This window comes from Colletotrichum chrysophilum, assembly GCF_026319265.1.
Source record: "Colletotrichum chrysophilum strain AFK26 chromosome Unknown scaffold_45, whole genome shotgun sequence".
Lineage (NCBI taxonomy): Eukaryota > Fungi > Ascomycota > Sordariomycetes > Glomerellales > Glomerellaceae > Colletotrichum > Colletotrichum chrysophilum.
Genome location: NW_026517332.1, coordinates 119,600 through 138,960, shown reverse-complemented (window position 1 = coordinate 138,960; position 19,361 = coordinate 119,600). Strand labels below are relative to the sequence as shown.

Here is a 19,361-nt window from a genome sequence, read left to right as displayed (position 1 = left end):
TCTGCAGCAGTCCTTTCTTTGATGGCAAATTCGAGGGTAAGGAGGTGCAGCAGCTGGTTGGTGGGTAAAGTGGGTGGGAATAATCGACAAGCTATCGTAGAGCAACGGTCATGGGCGACGTAGTGTATGTAGGCAATATACTACAAACTAAGTACAGAACAGTGATGAAGAGGAAGGACGGGGAGATGTAATGCGATGCGAAACGACTCAAGAATTCTGGAATGGAGGGCAACCGATCGCATCAAATGGGGTGCTACCACGACTTGTCCCTGGCTTCCGAAACCACCCATTCCGGGGGGGTCCAGGGACCGGGTGCAGCACGTGCGAAATCACGGGGTTTTGCCTCCTCGTCTCTCGTTCGCTGGTGCCGTCTCCTCCCTCTGTATCTCTCTCGCAACTCGGGGTTCGTTTGCAGTACACTGGGTACTTCTGCAGAGACAGCGGGACGCTGGAGAGCACGCAAGCACGGACGAGGCGCCGAAGGCAGTTGGCACGCTCCGCAAGGCCGCAGCACAGCACGGCTTGCGTCCAGATCCCGGCACGTATCTTTTTGGAAAGTACCTTTTTCTCGAATCTGGGTGCTGAGTGTGCTGGGCTGAGCCCGGACCAGCCTGGCCGCCCACTGTTTGGCCCAAGACAGATAGCTGATTGGCTCGCCTCTGCCATCGCCACATGGGTAGCAAAGAAGACACCGGCGGTCTCCTGTAGATCGGTGGGTCATGCCGGGCTTAGCTGGCTAAACATTGTGAATCCCGCTGGGCTTGCTGGCAACTTGCCTTTGGACGAGCAGCCGTCTGGCGGTGCTTCCATGTTGTTCTGGTCCGCTGGGCTGCGCGAAGTGTTGCCCTTTGCCCGTGTCGGCGATGGGATTAGAGGGGCCAGAATAAGCCGGCCATGGCCACCAGAGGCTGCGGCACCGCCGTGGACGTGGACCGCAGCAGCTACAACGAACTGATGCAGATTCCCTTTGCCTGAAATCTGACTTGTCCCTTGGTCGAGACTGACGTGGGCCGTCTAGATGGCGTCGAGTGGAGGACAGATCGGCGGTATCGGCCTTGGGTTGTTTTGTTGCCAATTCAGGGTGCGGTGCCTTTCATCTTTTGAAGTGCTTGTCTACCTTGGCTAATAAGGTACTGCTTGCTTGGTTCTGCAAGGTGCACCTCGGCAGGGGGCAATGGATTACCTACGGCTGAGGCGGCCATCATCGAGTTCCAAAATGTCCCCGTTGTAAATAGTCGATGTTCGGATACCGGACCGAGATGGTCCAAGTGAGGGGCTAGGACATGTTTATGACTTTACTTTCAAGCCTCAGCAGCCAGCTCATCACCCCAACTCATCGGGCCTTTGAGTGTATCATTTTGGGGCCAGCATCTTGCAAGACTTCACAGGTTTGGGTTGGAGCAGTGCGTGATCGGAATGTGATGTGCTGATAATGACGGCTGCGCAGCCGAAGGACGCCTCAACAAATGCTCCCTGAAATTTTCCAAGCTCCGCTCACAACTTTTTGGTGAGGAGACGAGCTGGAGGGGCAAAGGGTCCTGGCAAGCCTGGCTACCTACTCGAGTAGAAGTCCATTCGGCTTGCCAGCTGGCAGACATACTCAAGCCTGCGAGTGCCAGCCGGGACCAGGCCGATGCCGTCAGCGGCGGTACGTACCCAAGGCCGGGTATCCTCTTCGCCTCTGTGCGCTTATCTTATCCCCAAGATGAGCAAAAAAGTGATGACACCACGCTGGACCTTGCCCGCCAACGGGTGTTGGTGTCGGGGCATGGAGTTATGTCCAGTGCTACTAGTGTACCCCGGACTTTAGAGCTTGAGACCGCGGACCGACCTCTCTGGGAACGCAGCACCGTGGCCCCCAAGACCCGGCACAGAGGTCCTGCTGTCGAGGAGTATCAAGGCATCTCAGCCAGCGAAGGGTTCAACAAGGTGTTCCTCCACGGTGAATCTACCACTTAGATAAGCAGCAAGAAACGAACAGACAACTGCCGACTGTCTCTAAGAAATAATCTGTTGGAAGGACGATACCCAAGGCACTACTACCTAAGGGCAGTTCAACGGCTGGTTTAACCCGCCGGCCGTCGGCCACCTAAGGTACGCAAAGTGGCAGCGCTCAACGCCCATCCGACAATCGCCCGATTTCCAAGCATCCATGGATCCCCGTCCGAGGTGCGCGCCAATCTCTATCGCCCCCTGCACTCGCACTGCTGCATCCCACCACCGCGGTTCTGCGTCCGCTCGCTCTTCTCCACCCGCCCTGCTCGGCATTCCATTATCCTGCTGTACCACCTCGACATTTCCCCGTCAGTCTCTCTTGCTTCCTCTTTCCCTCCTTCCCTTCCCCCAGACTGTCCCAAATATCAGCTTTTCGACTTCTCGCAGTGGCCATGGACTGCTCCTAAACATCCCCCCGACCACGATCCCGTTAGGGTCTCGCGATTCCGACTCGTCCCTCTTCCCCCGCACGTCCCGGGAAAAAAGAGCCATCAATTACGCCAGCCAATTTCGAAGCTCCGATTTGAACTCGACCTCGACTCTCTTATTCCCCGAGTCTCCCCCAACATCTCCCCTCCCCCCAAACCTCCGAGGCACCCAATCGACCATTTGCGCCGATTACCAATTGACCCTCGTATACTATGAGACTCCGCAAAGCCGCCCGCGTCATTCTCGTCGGTGCCCCCGGTGTTGGAAAAGGAACGCAGTCTGAACGCCTTCTTCAACGGTTTCCGCAGCTCCAGTCTGTTAGCACGGGCGACCTTCTCCGCAATAATGTCAAGCTCCGGACCCCTCTCGGTATGTTTTCACATGTTGCGCGCACGCACAGCCTACCACATCGCACATGCTAACCACCATTCACTGTAGGTATCAAGGTCGAGAAGACCATGAAGTCGGGCGGCCTCGTAGCCGATGACTTGATTATGCGCCTCATCTCTAACGAGATGTACAAGAACGGCTGGCTCGTCAACCGCGGCCGCCCCCAGGTCATGACCCTGGCCTCCTCAGCTGCCACAGTCGACGCCTTCTACGAGGAGCAGCTTGACGACTTCGTCACCGCTTCAGGCGCTCTGGAGAGCCACAGCCCACCCGAGGCTTCGGAGGACCCCTCGGCATCCTTCATCTTGGACGGCTTCCCGCGCACCGCGCCCCAGGCCGCGACTTGCGACAAGCTGATCCCCATCAACCTCGTCGTCTCCCTCAAGACGCCTTTCCACGTCATCATGGAGCGCATCTCCGGCCGCTGGGTCCACGAGCCCTCCGGCCGTGTGTACAACACCACCTTCAACGCTCCCATGGTGCCCGGCAAGGACGACGTCACCGGGGAGCCCCTTACCCAGCGTCCGGACGACACCGAGGCCGTCTACAAGGAGCGCTTCCGCAAGTTCCAGGAGACTAGCGAGCCCCTGTTGGAGCACTACGCCAAGAAGGGCGTCCTCTGGGAGGTCGAGGGCATGAGCAGCGACGACATCAGCCCCCTGCTCTTCGATGAGTTTGAGAGGCGCTTCGTTCATTGATTTTCATGAATCTTTCTTCATCTCTGTTATATGTACAGGAGTTACAACGTGGTCAAGATACCTCGGGGACAGCCATCAAAGACCCCATGGCTTGAAAAGGGCAGGTCGGGAGGAGCGGGTTTTGACGATCCCCACGGCGCCGCAGAGAGACGGAGCATCTGCGGTTTGGATGAAAGCGTTTTAGTTACTATACGTACCCATCATCAAATGTACAAACTTTCCCATCGTCGTCTTCTTCTCAGGAACCGCGAAACCGTGTGTCACAACCTTCAAAGAAGCTTCAACGCGGCACCCAGCGCGGATCGCCGCATGAATGGTGCTTCGCACCAAACTCTGTAGACCTCGGATAACTCGTCCGGGGAAAGCTCAGGTCGGAGAAGGCATGTAATGGTGCGTGGTTCGCGGGGTAAAAGGTTCACTTAGCCAGCGCGCGGCAAGGATGCCTTGCTGTCATCCAAACAAGTCAAACATGTTGGCTACACGGCATGTTTATGCGAGGCGGATGCCCGGACCACCACCCTCTGTGGCAAGTTGCTCTCTCTCAGTTTCCGAGCTTCTGGTGAAAATGCCCGGTTGGATGAGTGCAGCCGGACCGAAGCCGCCGGGCGGATGATTCGATCCACTTTTTCTTTCCTCGGCGGACGGTCTGCGGCGGAGGTATATGAGGACGGTTTGGCTTACTCACTTCACGACACATCCATCAAGCGATTTTCTCGAGGAAAGCATCGGGATTTGATTGTTTCTATGCATTGCTTTTCAATTATGAGCCTGAATGAACCGTCACATGTCGTACTATTTCATACACTTTTGCAGATTCACATAGTGGTGTTTCAGTGCATGAACCGGTTATCAGTGGCACGATGTGACACAGCATACATTTCTGGCTCGATGATTGAAACTGTCAAAGCCATTCACTTTCTGTGACAATCAACTCTGATTCAGATCATAACACATTTGGAATTACTCCTGTTCTTGTTCTACTCCGGACTTGTGAGAGATGTGTCCTGATTCTTATCAGCTCCTGATATGATACATAAAGGTCAGCGATAGCCGCTGTATAGAAGCCTTTTCAAATCAGAGTATAGGTAGAGAAGAGACGTCGTCTTGGAGTCATGGCTGGGACTACAGGTCTCCCATGAGGTGTGACAGCGGTAGACTGAGTGGACTTGTGTTAAGACATGATTATTTATTCGTAGGAAAACCCCCGCGGATGAGTTACAGCCTCGAACCGGGCAGGATAAACAAGTATTTTCCTGTTATCATATCCTTGAGTTATATCCGGAATTAGCCTTTCTTGCCACATTTGCAGAGGACGATAAATAGCTACGGGCTCACAACAGGAACTACGGGGGCAGAGCAAGGCATCCTCTATCACGGGAACATCCTCCAAGTAAGATGGTTTACCTATGCCCACTTCCGAGTTCTATGATTATATACTTGCCATAGGCTACAGAACCAATCAGCTTAACGAAGCTCCAAAGCACAAGGACGAGATACAGGGACGACTCATCATTCGTGAGGCGATTAATAGGGTCATACTGTGCTGGTGGTGCTTATGAGGGCCAGGTTCTTCTGAGGGAATGGACTCTTTCGAAGAAGCTGGAATACTCAGTGAACCTTGGTGTGAATATTGCGAATAGAGAGAAGGTCTAAGTGACCCAGTGGTCAGGTCTACAGCAGTGTTGGCCCCCTGGGTTTCACAATAACCCTACTTGCTAGGGCTCTAGGTTCAAAATGAATCTTTTGCTTCTTGCTTCTAGTCCTGGTTTGTTTCCTTTTCTTCAGCATCCGATCTTGTTGTGTGCCCTTTCTGTTTCTTTTTCTTTTCCTTTTATTCAACGATACAAGAGAAATTGAAAAAGCCATCCTTTACTTGAAACAGCTAAAATGATACCAATAGCTATCTTGCGAAGTCGGCGATGAGAATGATGGGATCTACCTGATGACATCGAGTTTAAGTCAAAATAGGAGAACTATGGCTTCCGCTCAGAGATGCCGGATCGAAGTTGCATCACCAGACATGTCTAAAACAAAGCACCAAGCCCAAAGGCAACAGGATTAGGCGACACACATCGGCAGCTGTCCCATATGCGACGGATGTGCGGAGAAGCACATCACTTGTCTGCGTTTCCTCGTAACGTGGTTACGTCTGGGAAGCACAGGGCAAGAAGCAGAGAAGTATAGATCAGTGAATCGAAATAGCAACAAAACCATACGCTTTGGGCAGCCCGTTGATGAATGTTAGGGCTGAGAAAGTGCTGCTGTTCGCCCGCATCGACAAAACACTCAACGGCATTCACTGCCAACATGAGCGCTAGATCTAACTCACGACCGCCGCCAAAATGGAGGTACTGGTCGTGCGACTCGAGGCAAGACGGTGCTAGGACAGGCGCCTGCGAGAGTATTGGCAATGGAGGGTAGGCATAATGCGTCCTCAACTACTGCTTTCCTGGAAAGTGTAGTCAATTTTACCTCTGGCAGGTGGTTGTTGTCGTTGTTGTTGCTGCATTAAGCTCTCTGGGGAGAAGGCACGTGACGCCCCTTCCTGTTTGTGCTCCTCATTTATCCCTTCTCATTGCTGTCCTCGACATCTCTTCCGAGCTCGGGATTCATTTCGCGAAGACTGCGAGAGAATCGCTCGACAATCCACACCGAACCCGACAACGCCCTCGAACGGCGGGCAAATCCGCTATATCGTGGAGAGACGTTCGGCCCTACCAACGTCAAAAGCCCACAATGCCTCCGAAATGACAGGCCACTCCGTTACATCCCGCGGATCGGGTACGCCGGATTTTGGCCGACAGATTTCCCGCGTGACCTGTCAAGGCCTCGCTTTTTCTTGATCGACCAAACTTTCAACATTGAACAACAGCCGGTGAAAAAAAAGTCAATCATGAACACGAAGCTGGGCGGATGACTGGTGCTTCTCGCAGCGTTTCTTGGTCGCACAGGCGCCTCCATCAGCGACACTACACCCCAGAGCAGGCAATTGGACGCCCGCAACCACCCCCATGGGCCTTAAAAACCAAACAGCTCAGGCGGACCGTCGCGTGGGGTGTGCCTCCACATTTTCCCCGAGTGGGAGCCCGGACGAACTCCCCTTTTCACGCAAGGCGGGATGATGATCGATTGCAGACGACGGGGACACCATTCGCTGACAATCGCTGTCCCAATCCCTGCATGAGTCGGTTCCAAATGCCGGAACAAGACCAAGGCCACAGAAGAAACCCAGAGGCGAGGAGCCTAGCACAGCGCCAGTGCTAGCACTTGCTTCTTTCTTTCCCCGTGCCTTGCCATGCATCCCACGCGCATGAAATCTTGTCTTGTCAATCGTCCGAAGAGCTGCCGTATTGCGGATAAGACAGCACACACACAACCACACACACGCCGCACGCAAAACAGTAGACACGCACACACCAGCGCCCGCAGACGCATATCCCTGGATTTCCTTGGTTTAAATTTGGACCTTTACACAATCGCCCATGGTCTAGGACGCCTTTTGCCTGTCCATGAGAGGCTCCATCCATGACAATTGTTCCACAACTATATCGGCTACAGCCACATCTTAAAATCACCCTTCTGCAGCGCAGAACAGGCTCAAGTGAGCGACTGTGACCCCCCCTGTCCGGGGAACGCCCGAGGTCTCTATCCCAGCCTTTAAACAAGTCCAACCCTATGGCAAAAGACGGTTATCTTTTCGATTTGGGCATCTCCTCCCACCTTCTCCGGAGCTGAAAGAAGAAGGATTGAAGGAAGGCTCCCGAGTGGACCGTCTACACCAAAGCCAGAGGCACAGTCGTCTTGAGCCAAGCAAAGACCGAGATACAGGCAGCACCATCAGCATTACCAGCACACTCTCTCACTGTCGTCTCCACGTTGCATCCCCTTTCTCGCATTCATTGCCCCCAAGGAATCGGCTGCTACCCACGCGCGACTGCCGTCCCTGCTAGCCCCGCGTGCTGCCTTTTTCCCAATCTTCCGCCATCCAACATTTCCGGGCGTAATCCTCCTTTTTACCCTTACACGACGGTCGGGTAGCCTCTTTTCACTTGCCCACCATATCGTATTCATCCCATCAAGAGGGATAAGGGAGGCTGCAGCGGCGGCCCGTTGTTTCGTCGAATCTTACACGCCGGGGACCTGCATGCCACCACTTGGCGCAACGAATTAAGACCCCCAAGGGAAAAGGGGAGTAAACGCGATCGAGGCGAGAAACGAAGCGAAGCCCAAACAAGCCGTTCTTTTCCACCGCCCGCCGCGGGCCGGTGCCCAACATGGAGATGGAGGAGGAAAAACACAAGTTCATCATCCCGGTCCACGAAAGGCGACAACCCGGGAACGTCACCGTCGACCCCAGGCAAACACAAGACGTATCACCAATCGAGGCGCCTAGGATACAACATGTCGACAATTCGTATCCCCAGACTGCACATCTCCGTGACGTCCCGGATGACTCGCCGCCGTATCCAGAATCTCGGAGAATCAGCGCGGAGCGGTCGGTATCCCCGATAGCTCGTGTTCCAGTAGCGGCGGCTGTGGCGCCGTCGCCGGCGTCGGTGCCTGACGAGGGGGGCCGTATGACGGGCTGGATGCGGAGGCTCGAGAACGCGGGACAGGTCGAAGGCCAACCACGAAAGACGATTCTTGGTCTGACCATCTTCCGGTTCTGGGTGGCCGTCGCGCTGGGCGTCACTATCGTTGGCGTCGCCATCGCTGTCGGTTTGGCGCTGGGGTTGGCTAACCGGTACGTTTGAAACCGAAGAAAACGGGAAATTCTTCTACTCTTCTCTCTTTTCTCCAAACTCTACCTCCCCGTCCTGTCTCCCGCCCCTCCCGCTCGAAGACCGCTTCTGCGCCCTGTACGTCTCTCTATATCTATCCTCAGCCAGCAGCCCTGGCTGACGCGAAACGATTTTGCCTCCGTAGGCCCGAAGACACGCCCTCGGCATCGAGCAACAGCACACCGACGGCAGTGATACAGGAACTCGGCGTGCCCTCCGCGGCCCCGATCAACCCGTACTGCGAGACTTCTTCAACCCCCAAAAACACGACGGTGACGCCGTACGACGCCTCCGGCTCGCCGATCCGCTTCAACAACGACCAAGCCATGTCGTTTGACGTGCTCTGCAACACCTTCTGGCCGCAGCGCCAGGGCTTGAACCCTGAGCTGCGCGACATCCTCGTCATGACCGTCCCGGACATGTTGACCTGCATGACGCTCTGCGCGCAGTACAACCAGGGGTACAGCGACGCCGTCGGCGACGATGTCTACGTCGGAGGCGGCATCTGCGTGGGCGTCGCGCTGGTCAAGGGCATCGGGCAGTTCTGCTACCTGAAGAACGCGACGGGCATCAACGACACCACGGCCGCGGGCGGGTTCGACGTCGACTCGGCCGTGCTCACGGGGAACTGGGCGAACTTGACCTCCAACGAGCAGACGCTTGCTTTTGGAGGGAACTTGCCGGAGGTTGTGGCGAATACGACGACTGCGACTTAGTACAGCGGTCTGGATTGTAATGTGTATACGGGAGTTACGGGCGTCATCCCACGGTGTCTGGGACTTCGAATCTTTGAGCGTGGATACGATATGGATGAGCGTTGTTGTGCTGGAGCGTTTGCGATGCGAATGAAGCCTTGAGTGGTTCTATTGGAGGTCATCGAGAACGAAGGCTATGCATGCCCTGCCAGCACTTTGAAGCTGTCAGTCTGGTCCAAGGCCATGCGATGGGGGTCCGAGATGCAGCTTGTCCGTTCTTCATGGAACATAGCAGCGCATCCGGAGTTGGTGATATACATGTACGTAAGAGACATACGCAGCAGTGTGCGCAGCTGCGTGAGCAGCTGCCGGGACATATTTAACGGCCACGGATCGAATATAAGATGAAATCTGACCATATCAATTGCTACACGTTACAACGGTTGTGATTTTTAACCACAGCATCTAAAGGTGGATTCATGACATCCGCTCGCTTCCTCATCTGCGTCGTCCATCCTTGGTATACTACCCACCTCCCAAACTGTCCCCGAGGAGATGATGACACAAAAACATTTGAGACAAGAACAAAGAGAAATGCTAATGAGAAACAACACGTCTAAGTCGGAGGTCTCTTCCATTTTCTACCTCCGCTATCCATACAATATTCACCAAGACGTCCCCAAACACACATGCAATCTGCCTGGCCGCCTCAAAGCCCAACATCTAGTTGTCGCGCCACTCCTGGCCGTTCTGAATACCGCTCGGCGCGCCATTGACACGTCCGTTGCTCCCGGACGCCTTGTTGGAGTCTGAGTCAGATTCGTCGTCATCCAGGACCCGGGCAAGCTCATCGGGGTCCTGCATCTTGGCATCGGGGTCGATGACGCCCTCCTCGAGCTCCTCGTCGCGGCGGCGGTTATCCCTATCGGTGTCGAGGACACCCTCGTCCGCGCTGACAGAGATGCCGCGGGCGCCCCACTTGGGCCGTCCGCCACGACGGGAATCATCGTTGCCACCGCCGAGGGCCGGGGCGCTCTCCTCGTCGTCGGAGTGCATGTCGACGCGCTTGCCAAAGATGCGGTTGAGGAGCCAGCTGCGGCGCATGTCGTCGGCGTCGACGATGCCGCCGTTGCGGAGCTTGACGCGCTGGCGGGTGTAGTAGACCCAGGCGAAGTCGACGTAGAGGGCGGTCTGGACGATGCCGAAGATGACGGAGACGGGGTTCGGGGCCTTGTCGTTGATGTCAAGCTCGCGGGTGATCCAGCCGACGAGGTAGAGGCCGCGGTAGGAGCCGAGAGTCACGAGGTAGAAGGAGTCGATGACGGTGGGGACGGTGGTCTGGCGCAGGAGCAGGAGCTGAGGGAGCACGCAGACGGATTCAAGGATCTGAGAGAAGTCCCAGAGCCACTTGAAGAGAATTGTGTCAGCTGATATGTGGATGGGGGGTGGGAGATTGTGTGTCTACATACCACTCGGAAGCTCCAGTAGCTCTCTAGAATAAGCATCGCAAAGGGCGAGACTAAGAGCGCGCCGCCAAGGGCACCAGCGCCGACCTTCCAAGAGATCTCGCGCTCTCTGGATCGTGGGTAGACCCACTGCATGATGCCGATAATGTAAAAGGAAGATGTTATGTAGAATATTTTGAATATAAAGTTCCATGCTGATTGCTCGGAAAATATGTCGAGATATCGCGTGCAGAATACGAGAGCGTACAGCCCTTGCGTGATGAGGGAGACACCTGAGGAGCGGGGCTTGTTAGCACTTGGAGAAGCTCCGTGAAGTTTGCTCAGTAGACATACCCTCAGCACTCCTATTGCGATGTATCGCAAGCATCAAGATGCATTTTGAGAGGAGATGGGAGACATCTCCCAGTAGTCGGAACACCTGCCCACCTAGTCAGCGCGAATGTCCCCGAACGGCAGCTGCCCCTCCGTCGATCGGTCGACTACTCACGTTCCACGCAGTCATGTTATCGCTAGATGGGAAGTCGAGCTTCCACTAGGGTATTCGGGGTCTATCGAGGCGGGCGGCGATGGGAATCTTCGGATGCAGCGGTTGCGACACACAAACAAACAGACGGGACGGGAGGGAAAAGGCGCCGGTTCCGTTTCACATCACACGGGACGGACGGCCGTTGAGCAGGACGTAGGTGAGCCCTTGAAACAAAACGGCTGCCGCTGCTGCTTTGAGTCGTTTGCAAGCTAAGCTGGCGAGAGATTCGAGGGAAGGTAGCTATGCGTGTTGGAGCGTAGGTAGGTTGGTCGTGGTGGGATGGATGTGGAGGGGAGAAAGCTGAAAGATGGCAGCAAGCAGTAAGGTTCCCTTTGCAGCTGGCGGAGGTGCAGGAGCAATGCGCCGAGTCGCCTTTCAAACCCCCCAAAGGCAGGTCGCAGAGCTCCAGCTGGCCTTATCAGCCCGAGCCTGAGCCTTATCCGTGCTGGGGAAAGAGGGTGACGACAGCCTGGGCCCCCAGCCACGTTGTACCACCTGCCAGCGCTGTGATTGGGCCGATTCTGCAGGGTCGCTTATGCCGGGTGCCCCCCAGTTGGGGTCGACAGCGCTAGAGCGACGCAGGCCGGCAGGTGACAGCGAAGCGGAAGCTGCGATTTTTGACTTTGATGAAGCTTCGGATGTTCTTGATATGCCTTGACAACTTTATTCTACAGAGGCGAAAGTGTTATTTCATTGTTTTCTTCTGTAGTTGAATGTCGTCAAGTATGTTGCTGTCCTAGTGACAACGTCTCCAATGATCCCATCCTTTTTTAGACCATCTCCGCGTGGGTACCTCCCACTGTGGATTCGCTGCGTGGATTGCAAAGACCATGCCATTTTGAGGAATGCGAGCTCAGAGGCGGCAGAAGAATGCCATTCTTCGATTTGAGCATCCGGGTAGCCTAGCACGTCGAGCAGATAAGGTAGTCGACAAAGGTCTTGGATGTTTGAATGCTCAAAAGCGTCAGGCACAAAACCAGCTGTGCCATCCTTAGCTTCAGTGTACTCCACAACAACAAGTGACTATCGTCTCAATCTCGTACGTGCCCCTCCAAAAGTGTTTCGCAGGGTCAATAAAATACGACGCGCGGCTGGTCTACCTGGGATATTTGCATCACAACATGTATCGTCATCCACCGGCGTTGCCCGCGTGGCACGTCAACAGGTAGCAGCAGCAGTACGACTTTCCAAGAAAAGTTGCCCGCTGGATCTTAGCAGTCTCAGTTGTTAACCATCGAAGAATCTCCACAAAATTGCAAGATGCCGCCTTCAACGGTACAGCAATGCGCTGGCATAATTGAGGCTACGACATTGAAGGTTTGCTGAAGATCAGACGAGTGCTTGCAGCTACAGAATTGGAGATCGTCGTTACCGCGGGCGTGGTACGCCTACATAGCGGCATCTAGCATGATTGGAGTTGTATTGCAGAGTTGTCATCGAAGGCTCGGCGCTTCTGGTGGGTCCCGGCCGCTTCGCCGGCCGACCTGCGCTAACAAGAGTCCGTCTTGTCCTTCCCGCCTTCCCCCGGGGCCGGACCGATCTTGGCGACTAGCGGTAGCAATGAAGATTTGTGAGTTGAAGAGTGCAAGATGAGAATCCTGGCAACGCTTCGATAACTCGGCGAGCTTCTTATACTGAGATATCCATAACCGTGGTAGGCGTACTTGTTGTAGCAGCTACAGCCTGCATATGCACTCACTTTGGTACGACCAAAGCAAGGGTCAACTCCAGGGCCTCCAGGATGGGCTCGGGGTGAAGCATTTGTTTCTACGAAAGTAAAGAAAAAAGACCATCAGTGTCGCAGGATAGAGCTGATTCTGTAGCGAATGCCCCAAGAAGTTTGTCTAAAACGTGTTAATACCTTCAAACAAGAAATCGCTATATTTCCAGGGGAATTGCTTTTCTTCGGCTATTACGTTGCAATACTTTACTGAATTAATGTCTTTGATCAAGTTTGTTTCTGGCGATTTGGTCACTTTTGGTTTGCATATTGCTGTATGTAATGCGTAGCCCAGGAAAACTAGCTCTAGTCTCACAACGTCCCGTCCTTCTCTTTTTATCCATTTCTTTTTCGTTCAATACTTTGACAACATAACCATCTCGCTCTACCTCTCTACATCATAGCACCATCGTCAACATGGCCACCACCCACAGACGTCTGGACTCTGCCGCCGAATTCGTCATTAGCTGCGGCACTGCAACCATTGATGTCGAGAAAAAGAAAGTTCTCGTCATCCGTTGCCGCAACTCGGACGAACACTTGCTGCCCAAGGGTCGTAAAGACCTCAATGAAACCCTAGAGGACGCGGCCAAGCGGGAGACCTACGAGGAGACTGGCGTAAGAGTGAGTCTTCTGCCAGTCAACGTACCGACGCGGGCTACGACCCCATCCTCAATAGCCCCCAACAACCGGCCGACCCTTGTCACCGAGCCCATCGCCGTTGCTCAGCGCGTCTCAGACGGAGTTCTCAAGATCATCTTCTGGTTCGTCGCGGCCGCCGACTCCACCATTCCACGGGAGGAGGGAACGCAGCAGGAGGATGAAGATTTCGAGGTTAGCTGGGTGGATGTGGAGGAAGTCGGTGACCGTCTTTCCTTTGCTGATGATCAGCGCATCGCCAGAGAGGCCTGTGCTGCGGTTTTTGGACCTGGATGAGTGGATTAGAGCAGAGACGCTGGGATGGACGGAGCAGGTGAATTAACCATAGGATCAAGAGGACATCAACATCAAATGGAGATGAAGCTTGCTACTGTCTGCAAGCCGTCACTGTTTTGTGTGAATGTGGCCTTGATTCCATCGATGTGCTCGAGTTCTCGTCAATCGGCCCCCCGATGATTCGCATCCTCACACCCTTGCCGACTCCGGAAACCACGACACCATCCCATCGGAAGACGGCCGAATTCAAACCTTGAATGGCCCGAACTTCGTCTCACACCGGCCGAGAACCCGGAGCGAGCATAATACCGTCCCTCTGGAGCCTCAGACCGTCAAATTAGCACGGCAACACCGCCGCACGCAGCCACAGGCTCACAGCAAAAACCACGGCGGAAGAGTCGTCAGCATCGGGATGTGGGCGGGCCAACCCACCACAGCCGTCAATCTCACCCCAAAATAAGCAATGGAAATATCCGCATCTACTATGTAAGGTGGTGGTCGTCCTCCCGCACTAAACATATCGCGGGCGGTCCCTGGTCGGGGGACGGGCAGACAGAAAGCAGGAAGCGGGACTGACGGCAGTGCTAAAATGCTCTTAGCAGCGCGGGATAATGACGCGGCCCAGCCGACAACGACGACGACGCCAATTCCAGTGTTCCAGGCGGGGGGACGACGGCACATCCCGCCCCACTAAAAGCCCGCTGGCTGTTGGTCGCAATTGCCGTCCTGGCCGTTTGTGGGGGGCGCGTGCAACGCAAAAATGGCAATGGTCACTCAATGGAAAGAAAGCTTGCCCGCGGCCTCCTAAGCTTGTTCACTCGTTGATCGCAGCAGCAGCAGCACCAGCCAGCACCTCCCTTGGTAGAGCAATGCCACTTTCGACAAGGCAGTGGACCGTGGTCGATTAGGTGTGTTTCCCCCGGGAAAGCGGGCGAGCTAATGGACTCTGGTGGTAAGGCGTCTTACGCAGCCCTGGCATCATTTCCACGTTTGTTTTCCTTCTCGTTCGTTCGCGGGGGCCCTGGCCTGACACGCCGCCGCCCCGTTGGCCCCCCTCCCCTCTCTGACCCGGGAAGACGCATCGGTTCCTTCGGGGGCTTGTTGGTACCAGCTAGTGCGGCGCACACGCACATCAGCGGCTATGAGGGTGGATGGCGTTGGGTTGGTTGGGAGGGGATATAGATACCTCGATGCGCCCCCCTCACTGGCATCAAGGCATCCGTTTTTGGTTCTTTTGTACTGTACTGTTCTTGTTCAGCTGTAGATCCAACACATCTGCTTTTTTCTATTACACCAATTTTTCTTTGTGTGTTGGTGAACAAGAAGATACCAATCTCACTCCCGAGCTTCCGTGCCGCAGGAAACTGGGGGGCGAATTTGCCGTGTTTCTTTCTTACGACAGCCGATGACGTTGGGCCCTGCCCGCGCCTCGAGGACATAAAACAAGCCAGCGAGTTCCGACGAAAAAGGGGCGCTTATCCTGCGAATTTTTCTTCTCGAAGAATAATTCTAGGTATCTGGAGGATTTGAGTTTAGGAAAGGGAACGAAAAGAATAGTCGAGACGGTCGGTGAAAATGCATTTGGGACGCCTCTTTACGACGATCGGCCTCGGCGCCGCACTGGTCCAAGCCACCCCGATCCAGGACCAGATCTCAAAGGCAACGGCTGCCACACCACGCTCCGCGTCTCCGGATCAGCCCGCCAAGCATTTCCACGAAGCCGAGTAAGTGACTACCGCCCGGTGGAAAAAATGACGCCCATAACTAACCTCGATCACAGCTTCTCAGAGCACTACGACCCGCGCTTCGCCTCTGCGCCGCTCAACGAGACGGCCCAGCGCGCCGCCGTCAAGGTCTTGGTCCAGACCTACCTCTCCACCGTCCGCGACCTGGGCGTGCAGACCTGGCTCTCGCACAACGCGCTGCTGGGCTGGTGGTGGAACAAGCAGGTCCTGCCCTGGGACGCCCAGCCCACGGTGCAGCTGTCCGAGAACGGCATCCGCTTCCTGGCCGCCTACTACAACATGACAACCTGGTACTACAAGTACCCCGGCGTCCCCGGCGGCCGCGAGTTCCAGCTCGAGGTCAACCCGAACTACGTCCACGGCGCCGTCGACGACGAGGCCACCAACACCATCGACGCCCGCTGGATCGACATGGAGAACGGCCTGTTCATCGACATCATGGCCGTGCGGTACGTCAAGGACCACCCCGAGGGCGAGAACGTGCTGGCGAGCAAGGACGGCCACGAGTTCAGGGATACGTACCTGTATCCGCTGCTCGAGACGACGTTTGAGGGCGTGAAGACGAAAATTCCGTATCAGTACAAAAGCATGCTGGTAGCGGAGTACGGGGAGGATGTTTTGATCAACAAGGAGATCAAGAAGTGAGTTTTAAATCTGGCGAGACCGGGTGAGCATATCGCTGACAACTTCCACAGCCACAAGTTCGTTGACAACGACATGGAGTGGGTTCCGAATGAAGAGCTCTAAGGACCACGGCGGAGTATGATTCACATATTTTCGGAGAAGATATTTGGGCGTTCGGTTATTATTGTCTCGATAAACAGCTCGCTACTTTTCATGTATGGCGTTAGGGAATACCCAGGAATCTGACTAGCAAAACAAACACACACGCACATAGCGTATTTCCATCACCACGAATCTCTTCTGCTGTTCACACCTGGCAGGCCATTCGCTTCAATGTGCGCAGACAGCAGGGCCTCCTACTTACAGCCTTCCCATCTGCTGCACAATCCGGTGCTTCTCTTTCCCTTAGTTGACTTTGACCAGCGGCTTCTTCAGTCGCCACTTCGTACTCTTGGAAAGAAAAGCCATATGCGTAAGTAGGGGGCAATTGGTTTCAACCCAGCAGGCGTGCGATATGCCTCTGTACATCTTCTCGACTCGCTTCGCTACCACTAATATCGAAAGGTTTCGAAGTTTTGCCGGAGGCCAAAGCGAGTGTTTGCGGAGAGCAGGGAAGTAGTCGCCAACACGAGAAGAAGTAGTGCAAAGGACGGGCAACAAGGCGCCAGAGTTGCTACAGAGGTTGCAATATTTGGCTACAGCGGGATGTCGTCCACCGCAATTGAGACAAACTTGTTGAGCTGTGCTGTATGTCTGTTGATTATCGTGTAGAGGGCCATCGCTGAGCATGTCGACTAGGTTATCGAACACGTCGCTGGCTTGAACATGCAGATCCGCTAACATATTGATCAGTGATCCAGGACGGCCATTGCAGGAAGAAAGGGAACTCAAGAGTTTTGTACCAGCAAATCGGTTTCCTACACTACTGAACTTCGGCCAGACCCGAAGGAATGACTGAGGGAGCCTAAATGCCGCGAGCTTTCGTAACTTTGTGTTGACAACCTGGTCATCAAAGTCGAAGATATGGGCCACCTCCAACAGCTCGGCGATTTCGAGCAACGCAGTCTAGTCGTCGTCGCTGATGCCGTTGTCGTTCTTCTCACCGCCATTGTCCGTGTTCTTCTGGAAGTATTTGTCATAAAGCTCCAAGCACCAGTCAGACACTCACTATGCGATTGCATCGTTGAAACCGAACAGATAGCTGAATCTGGCAGATAGAACGAACGTAGCCAGATCGAGAGATTTGTACTTGTCGGTATTGTGACCATGGATGAGAGTTGTTTTTGTTGTCGTCTCTGCTGTACTTGCCGTGGTTGTTTCTGTCGTCCGTCGTCCTCTCACCTGTCAGGTTCTTCGCCCTCTCGCCTCTCTGGTTCTTCGTCCGCTCACCCCTCTAGTTATGTTTACTGCCACCTCTGTTGTGATCGTCTCTACCGTCTCTGTGATCTGTCGTCCTTGTCGTCTGTGGTCTCTGTCGTCGTCTCTGTCGCCTTCCTTTTCATGGGATTAACACCCCCGCTGCCTTCCTTCCCGTGATCTATCTAATGCCCTTCCGTCTATATAAACCCACCCCTCTGGCCTAGCCGTGCCACAACCTTCCTACCTAAGTACACCCCACAAACAAACAAGATGGCCGACGAGTCGGATGCTCACCGTGACCCAGGTGCCAACATGTACGAGGAAACCACAGTTGACCTCCACAACCAGTGGGATGCCGTTCTGGTTGTCACCAAAGACAACACTATTCGCAAATTCCGGGTATGCTCGAACGTACTCAGCGCCGCATCGCCATACTTCGAAAGCCTCTTGGTCGTTCCTACTTTCTCAGAGGCTATTAAAGTCCAGAATGGCCAGCGCCCCGACATACACTTGGAGGAGAACCACTACCCAGATGCCATGGAGGTAATGCTAAGCATTCTTCACTACCGTATGCGGCGCCAGTGGGACATGGTGACTCCCGAAGAGCTCGCAACCATCGCCATATGCGCTGACCAGTATCGCTGCGTCGAGGCCCTCAAGGCCCAGATCGGACAATGGCTCGTTGGGCAGCCGAAGTCCAACAAGGCCGACCCCGACGAGATTGGGTACTTGTTGGTTGCTCTACAACGATTCGAGCACCCAGAAGAGTTCTCGAGAACGTTGGTGGCTGCTGTCATGAACATCCCTTTCTCCTTCGACTTCGGGTCTTGGGCTGCTGATCCAATTATTTCTGAGTTGGACGAGGACCTGAGAGGTAAGCAACCGTCCCCCAAGCCAGATATTTACACATAACCCTAACAGCTCAAAAGCGCGCATCCAGAACAGTATGGGAAAGGTCAAAGCGACACTTACCAAGTTCTTGTATTCAGCGATTACGGACCTCACCTTCAACGAGCAAGTGAGCATGATAAATCGATGCAACACATGCGCCACCGAGACTCGAACAAAACTACCAGGATCCTGCAACAGAGCCGATTGCCCATCGAAGACGCGATGTTACTCTGGTGAACGTGTCAAGGAATTCCTCAAGATGCTCCATAATAACTCTCTCTGGCCACCGCAAGAAGCGATAGAGAACTGCACCATCAGAAAGCTTGGTTCGCGCCTCCGAAACCTGCAGAAGACCGACGTTCACAGCTGCGATGCCGGCAGAGGGTGCGAACTTAGACGAATTATGGACTTATTGGAGGCGGAGGCGACGACTGTTATCGAGGGGGCCCAGTCAGGCTTGGAGATGACAGCGAAGACGACGGCGGAGACGGGGGACGACGCCCAGGACATGTAAGGGCAGGAAAGGGAAGGGAGCGCTGATTTGTGCATCGAACGGATTTATATCCCGGAACTTATATTGGGAGTCTGGAGTTTTTCTGCTTTCTTGGAATTTTTACTAGCAATAAATCCTTTCTTGTCGTCCCTCGTCGTCCCTCGTCGTCTCGCGGCGTCACTATGACCTCTATTTATTGTCTATATCGTGACTGTTGTCGATATCCAGCACGGCCTCTGTTTTCTCTACTGCGCATTATTGTCGTCATCCTACTGCTACTGTCTCTACTAGTAATCATTCACCTTGTTAACATTGTGGTTGTTTTCACAACCTCTAGGTTCTTAATAAATCAATAGCAAATGTAAAATTCCAGCTATTTGTCTAGAGAACCGCGAATAGAGTAAGTGAAAAATCAGTTTAATGGACAGATTCATGAATGCCTCGTTTCAAGAACTTAACCGTGTAGTACATGAATTTCTGCGAGCGAAGTAAAGCCTTACGGATAGCGCCATAACTAAACCCAAGACGCGCCCTGGAGTTGGGCCGTAGCTTCTCTTCAGGGAAGGGATGGATGTTCGGTTTTCGGTCGAGGCTATTCATGGTCGAAATGCTT

General features: G+C 54.3%; 6 protein-coding genes across 6 annotated transcripts; 5 read left to right on the top strand and 1 right to left on the bottom strand.

Annotated features, from left to right (window-relative positions):
• Nucleotides 1-2,636: 2,636 nt before the first annotated feature.
• COL26b_006227 (uncharacterized protein) lies at nt 2,637-3,512 on the top strand (the record flags this gene model as incomplete). Its single annotated transcript, XM_053179050.1, has 2 exons — nt 2,637-2,793; nt 2,863-3,512. 2 exons carry the CDS (start codon nt 2,637-2,639, stop codon nt 3,510-3,512), a joined length of 807 nt encoding a protein of 268 aa, XP_053036991.1.
• A 4,274-nt stretch (nt 3,513-7,786) lies between these two features.
• Nucleotides 7,787-9,009, top strand: COL26b_006226 (uncharacterized protein; the record flags this gene model as incomplete). The annotated part of the gene is made up of 2 exons (XM_053179049.1): nt 7,787-8,256; nt 8,439-9,009. The coding sequence occupies 2 exons, from the start codon at nt 7,787-7,789 to the stop codon at nt 9,007-9,009; spliced, it is 1,041 nt and encodes a 346-aa protein (XP_053036990.1).
• Nucleotides 9,010-9,711: 702 nt separating this feature from the next.
• On the bottom strand, nt 9,712-10,589 carry COL26b_006225 (uncharacterized protein; the record flags this gene model as incomplete). Its single annotated transcript, XM_053179048.1, has 2 exons — nt 9,712-10,395; nt 10,458-10,589. The coding sequence occupies 2 exons, from the start codon at nt 10,587-10,589 to the stop codon at nt 9,712-9,714; spliced, it is 816 nt and encodes a 271-aa protein (XP_053036989.1).
• Nucleotides 10,590-13,117: 2,528 nt separating this feature from the next.
• COL26b_006224 (uncharacterized protein) lies at nt 13,118-13,636 on the top strand (the record flags this gene model as incomplete). Its single annotated transcript, XM_053179047.1, has 1 exon — nt 13,118-13,636. One exon carries the CDS (start codon nt 13,118-13,120, stop codon nt 13,634-13,636), a length of 519 nt encoding a protein of 172 aa, XP_053036988.1.
• Nucleotides 13,637-15,211: 1,575 nt separating this feature from the next.
• Nucleotides 15,212-16,128, top strand: COL26b_006223 (uncharacterized protein; the record flags this gene model as incomplete). Its single annotated transcript, XM_053179046.1, has 3 exons — nt 15,212-15,360; nt 15,417-16,022; nt 16,077-16,128. 3 exons carry the CDS (start codon nt 15,212-15,214, stop codon nt 16,126-16,128), a joined length of 807 nt encoding a protein of 268 aa, XP_053036987.1.
• A 1,506-nt stretch (nt 16,129-17,634) lies between these two features.
• On the top strand, nt 17,635-18,769 carry COL26b_006222 (uncharacterized protein; the record flags this gene model as incomplete). The annotated part of the gene is made up of 3 exons (XM_053179045.1): nt 17,635-18,238; nt 18,294-18,382; nt 18,473-18,769. The coding sequence occupies 3 exons, from the start codon at nt 17,635-17,637 to the stop codon at nt 18,767-18,769; spliced, it is 990 nt and encodes a 329-aa protein (XP_053036986.1).
• Between the last annotated feature and the right edge of the window lie 592 nt (nt 18,770-19,361).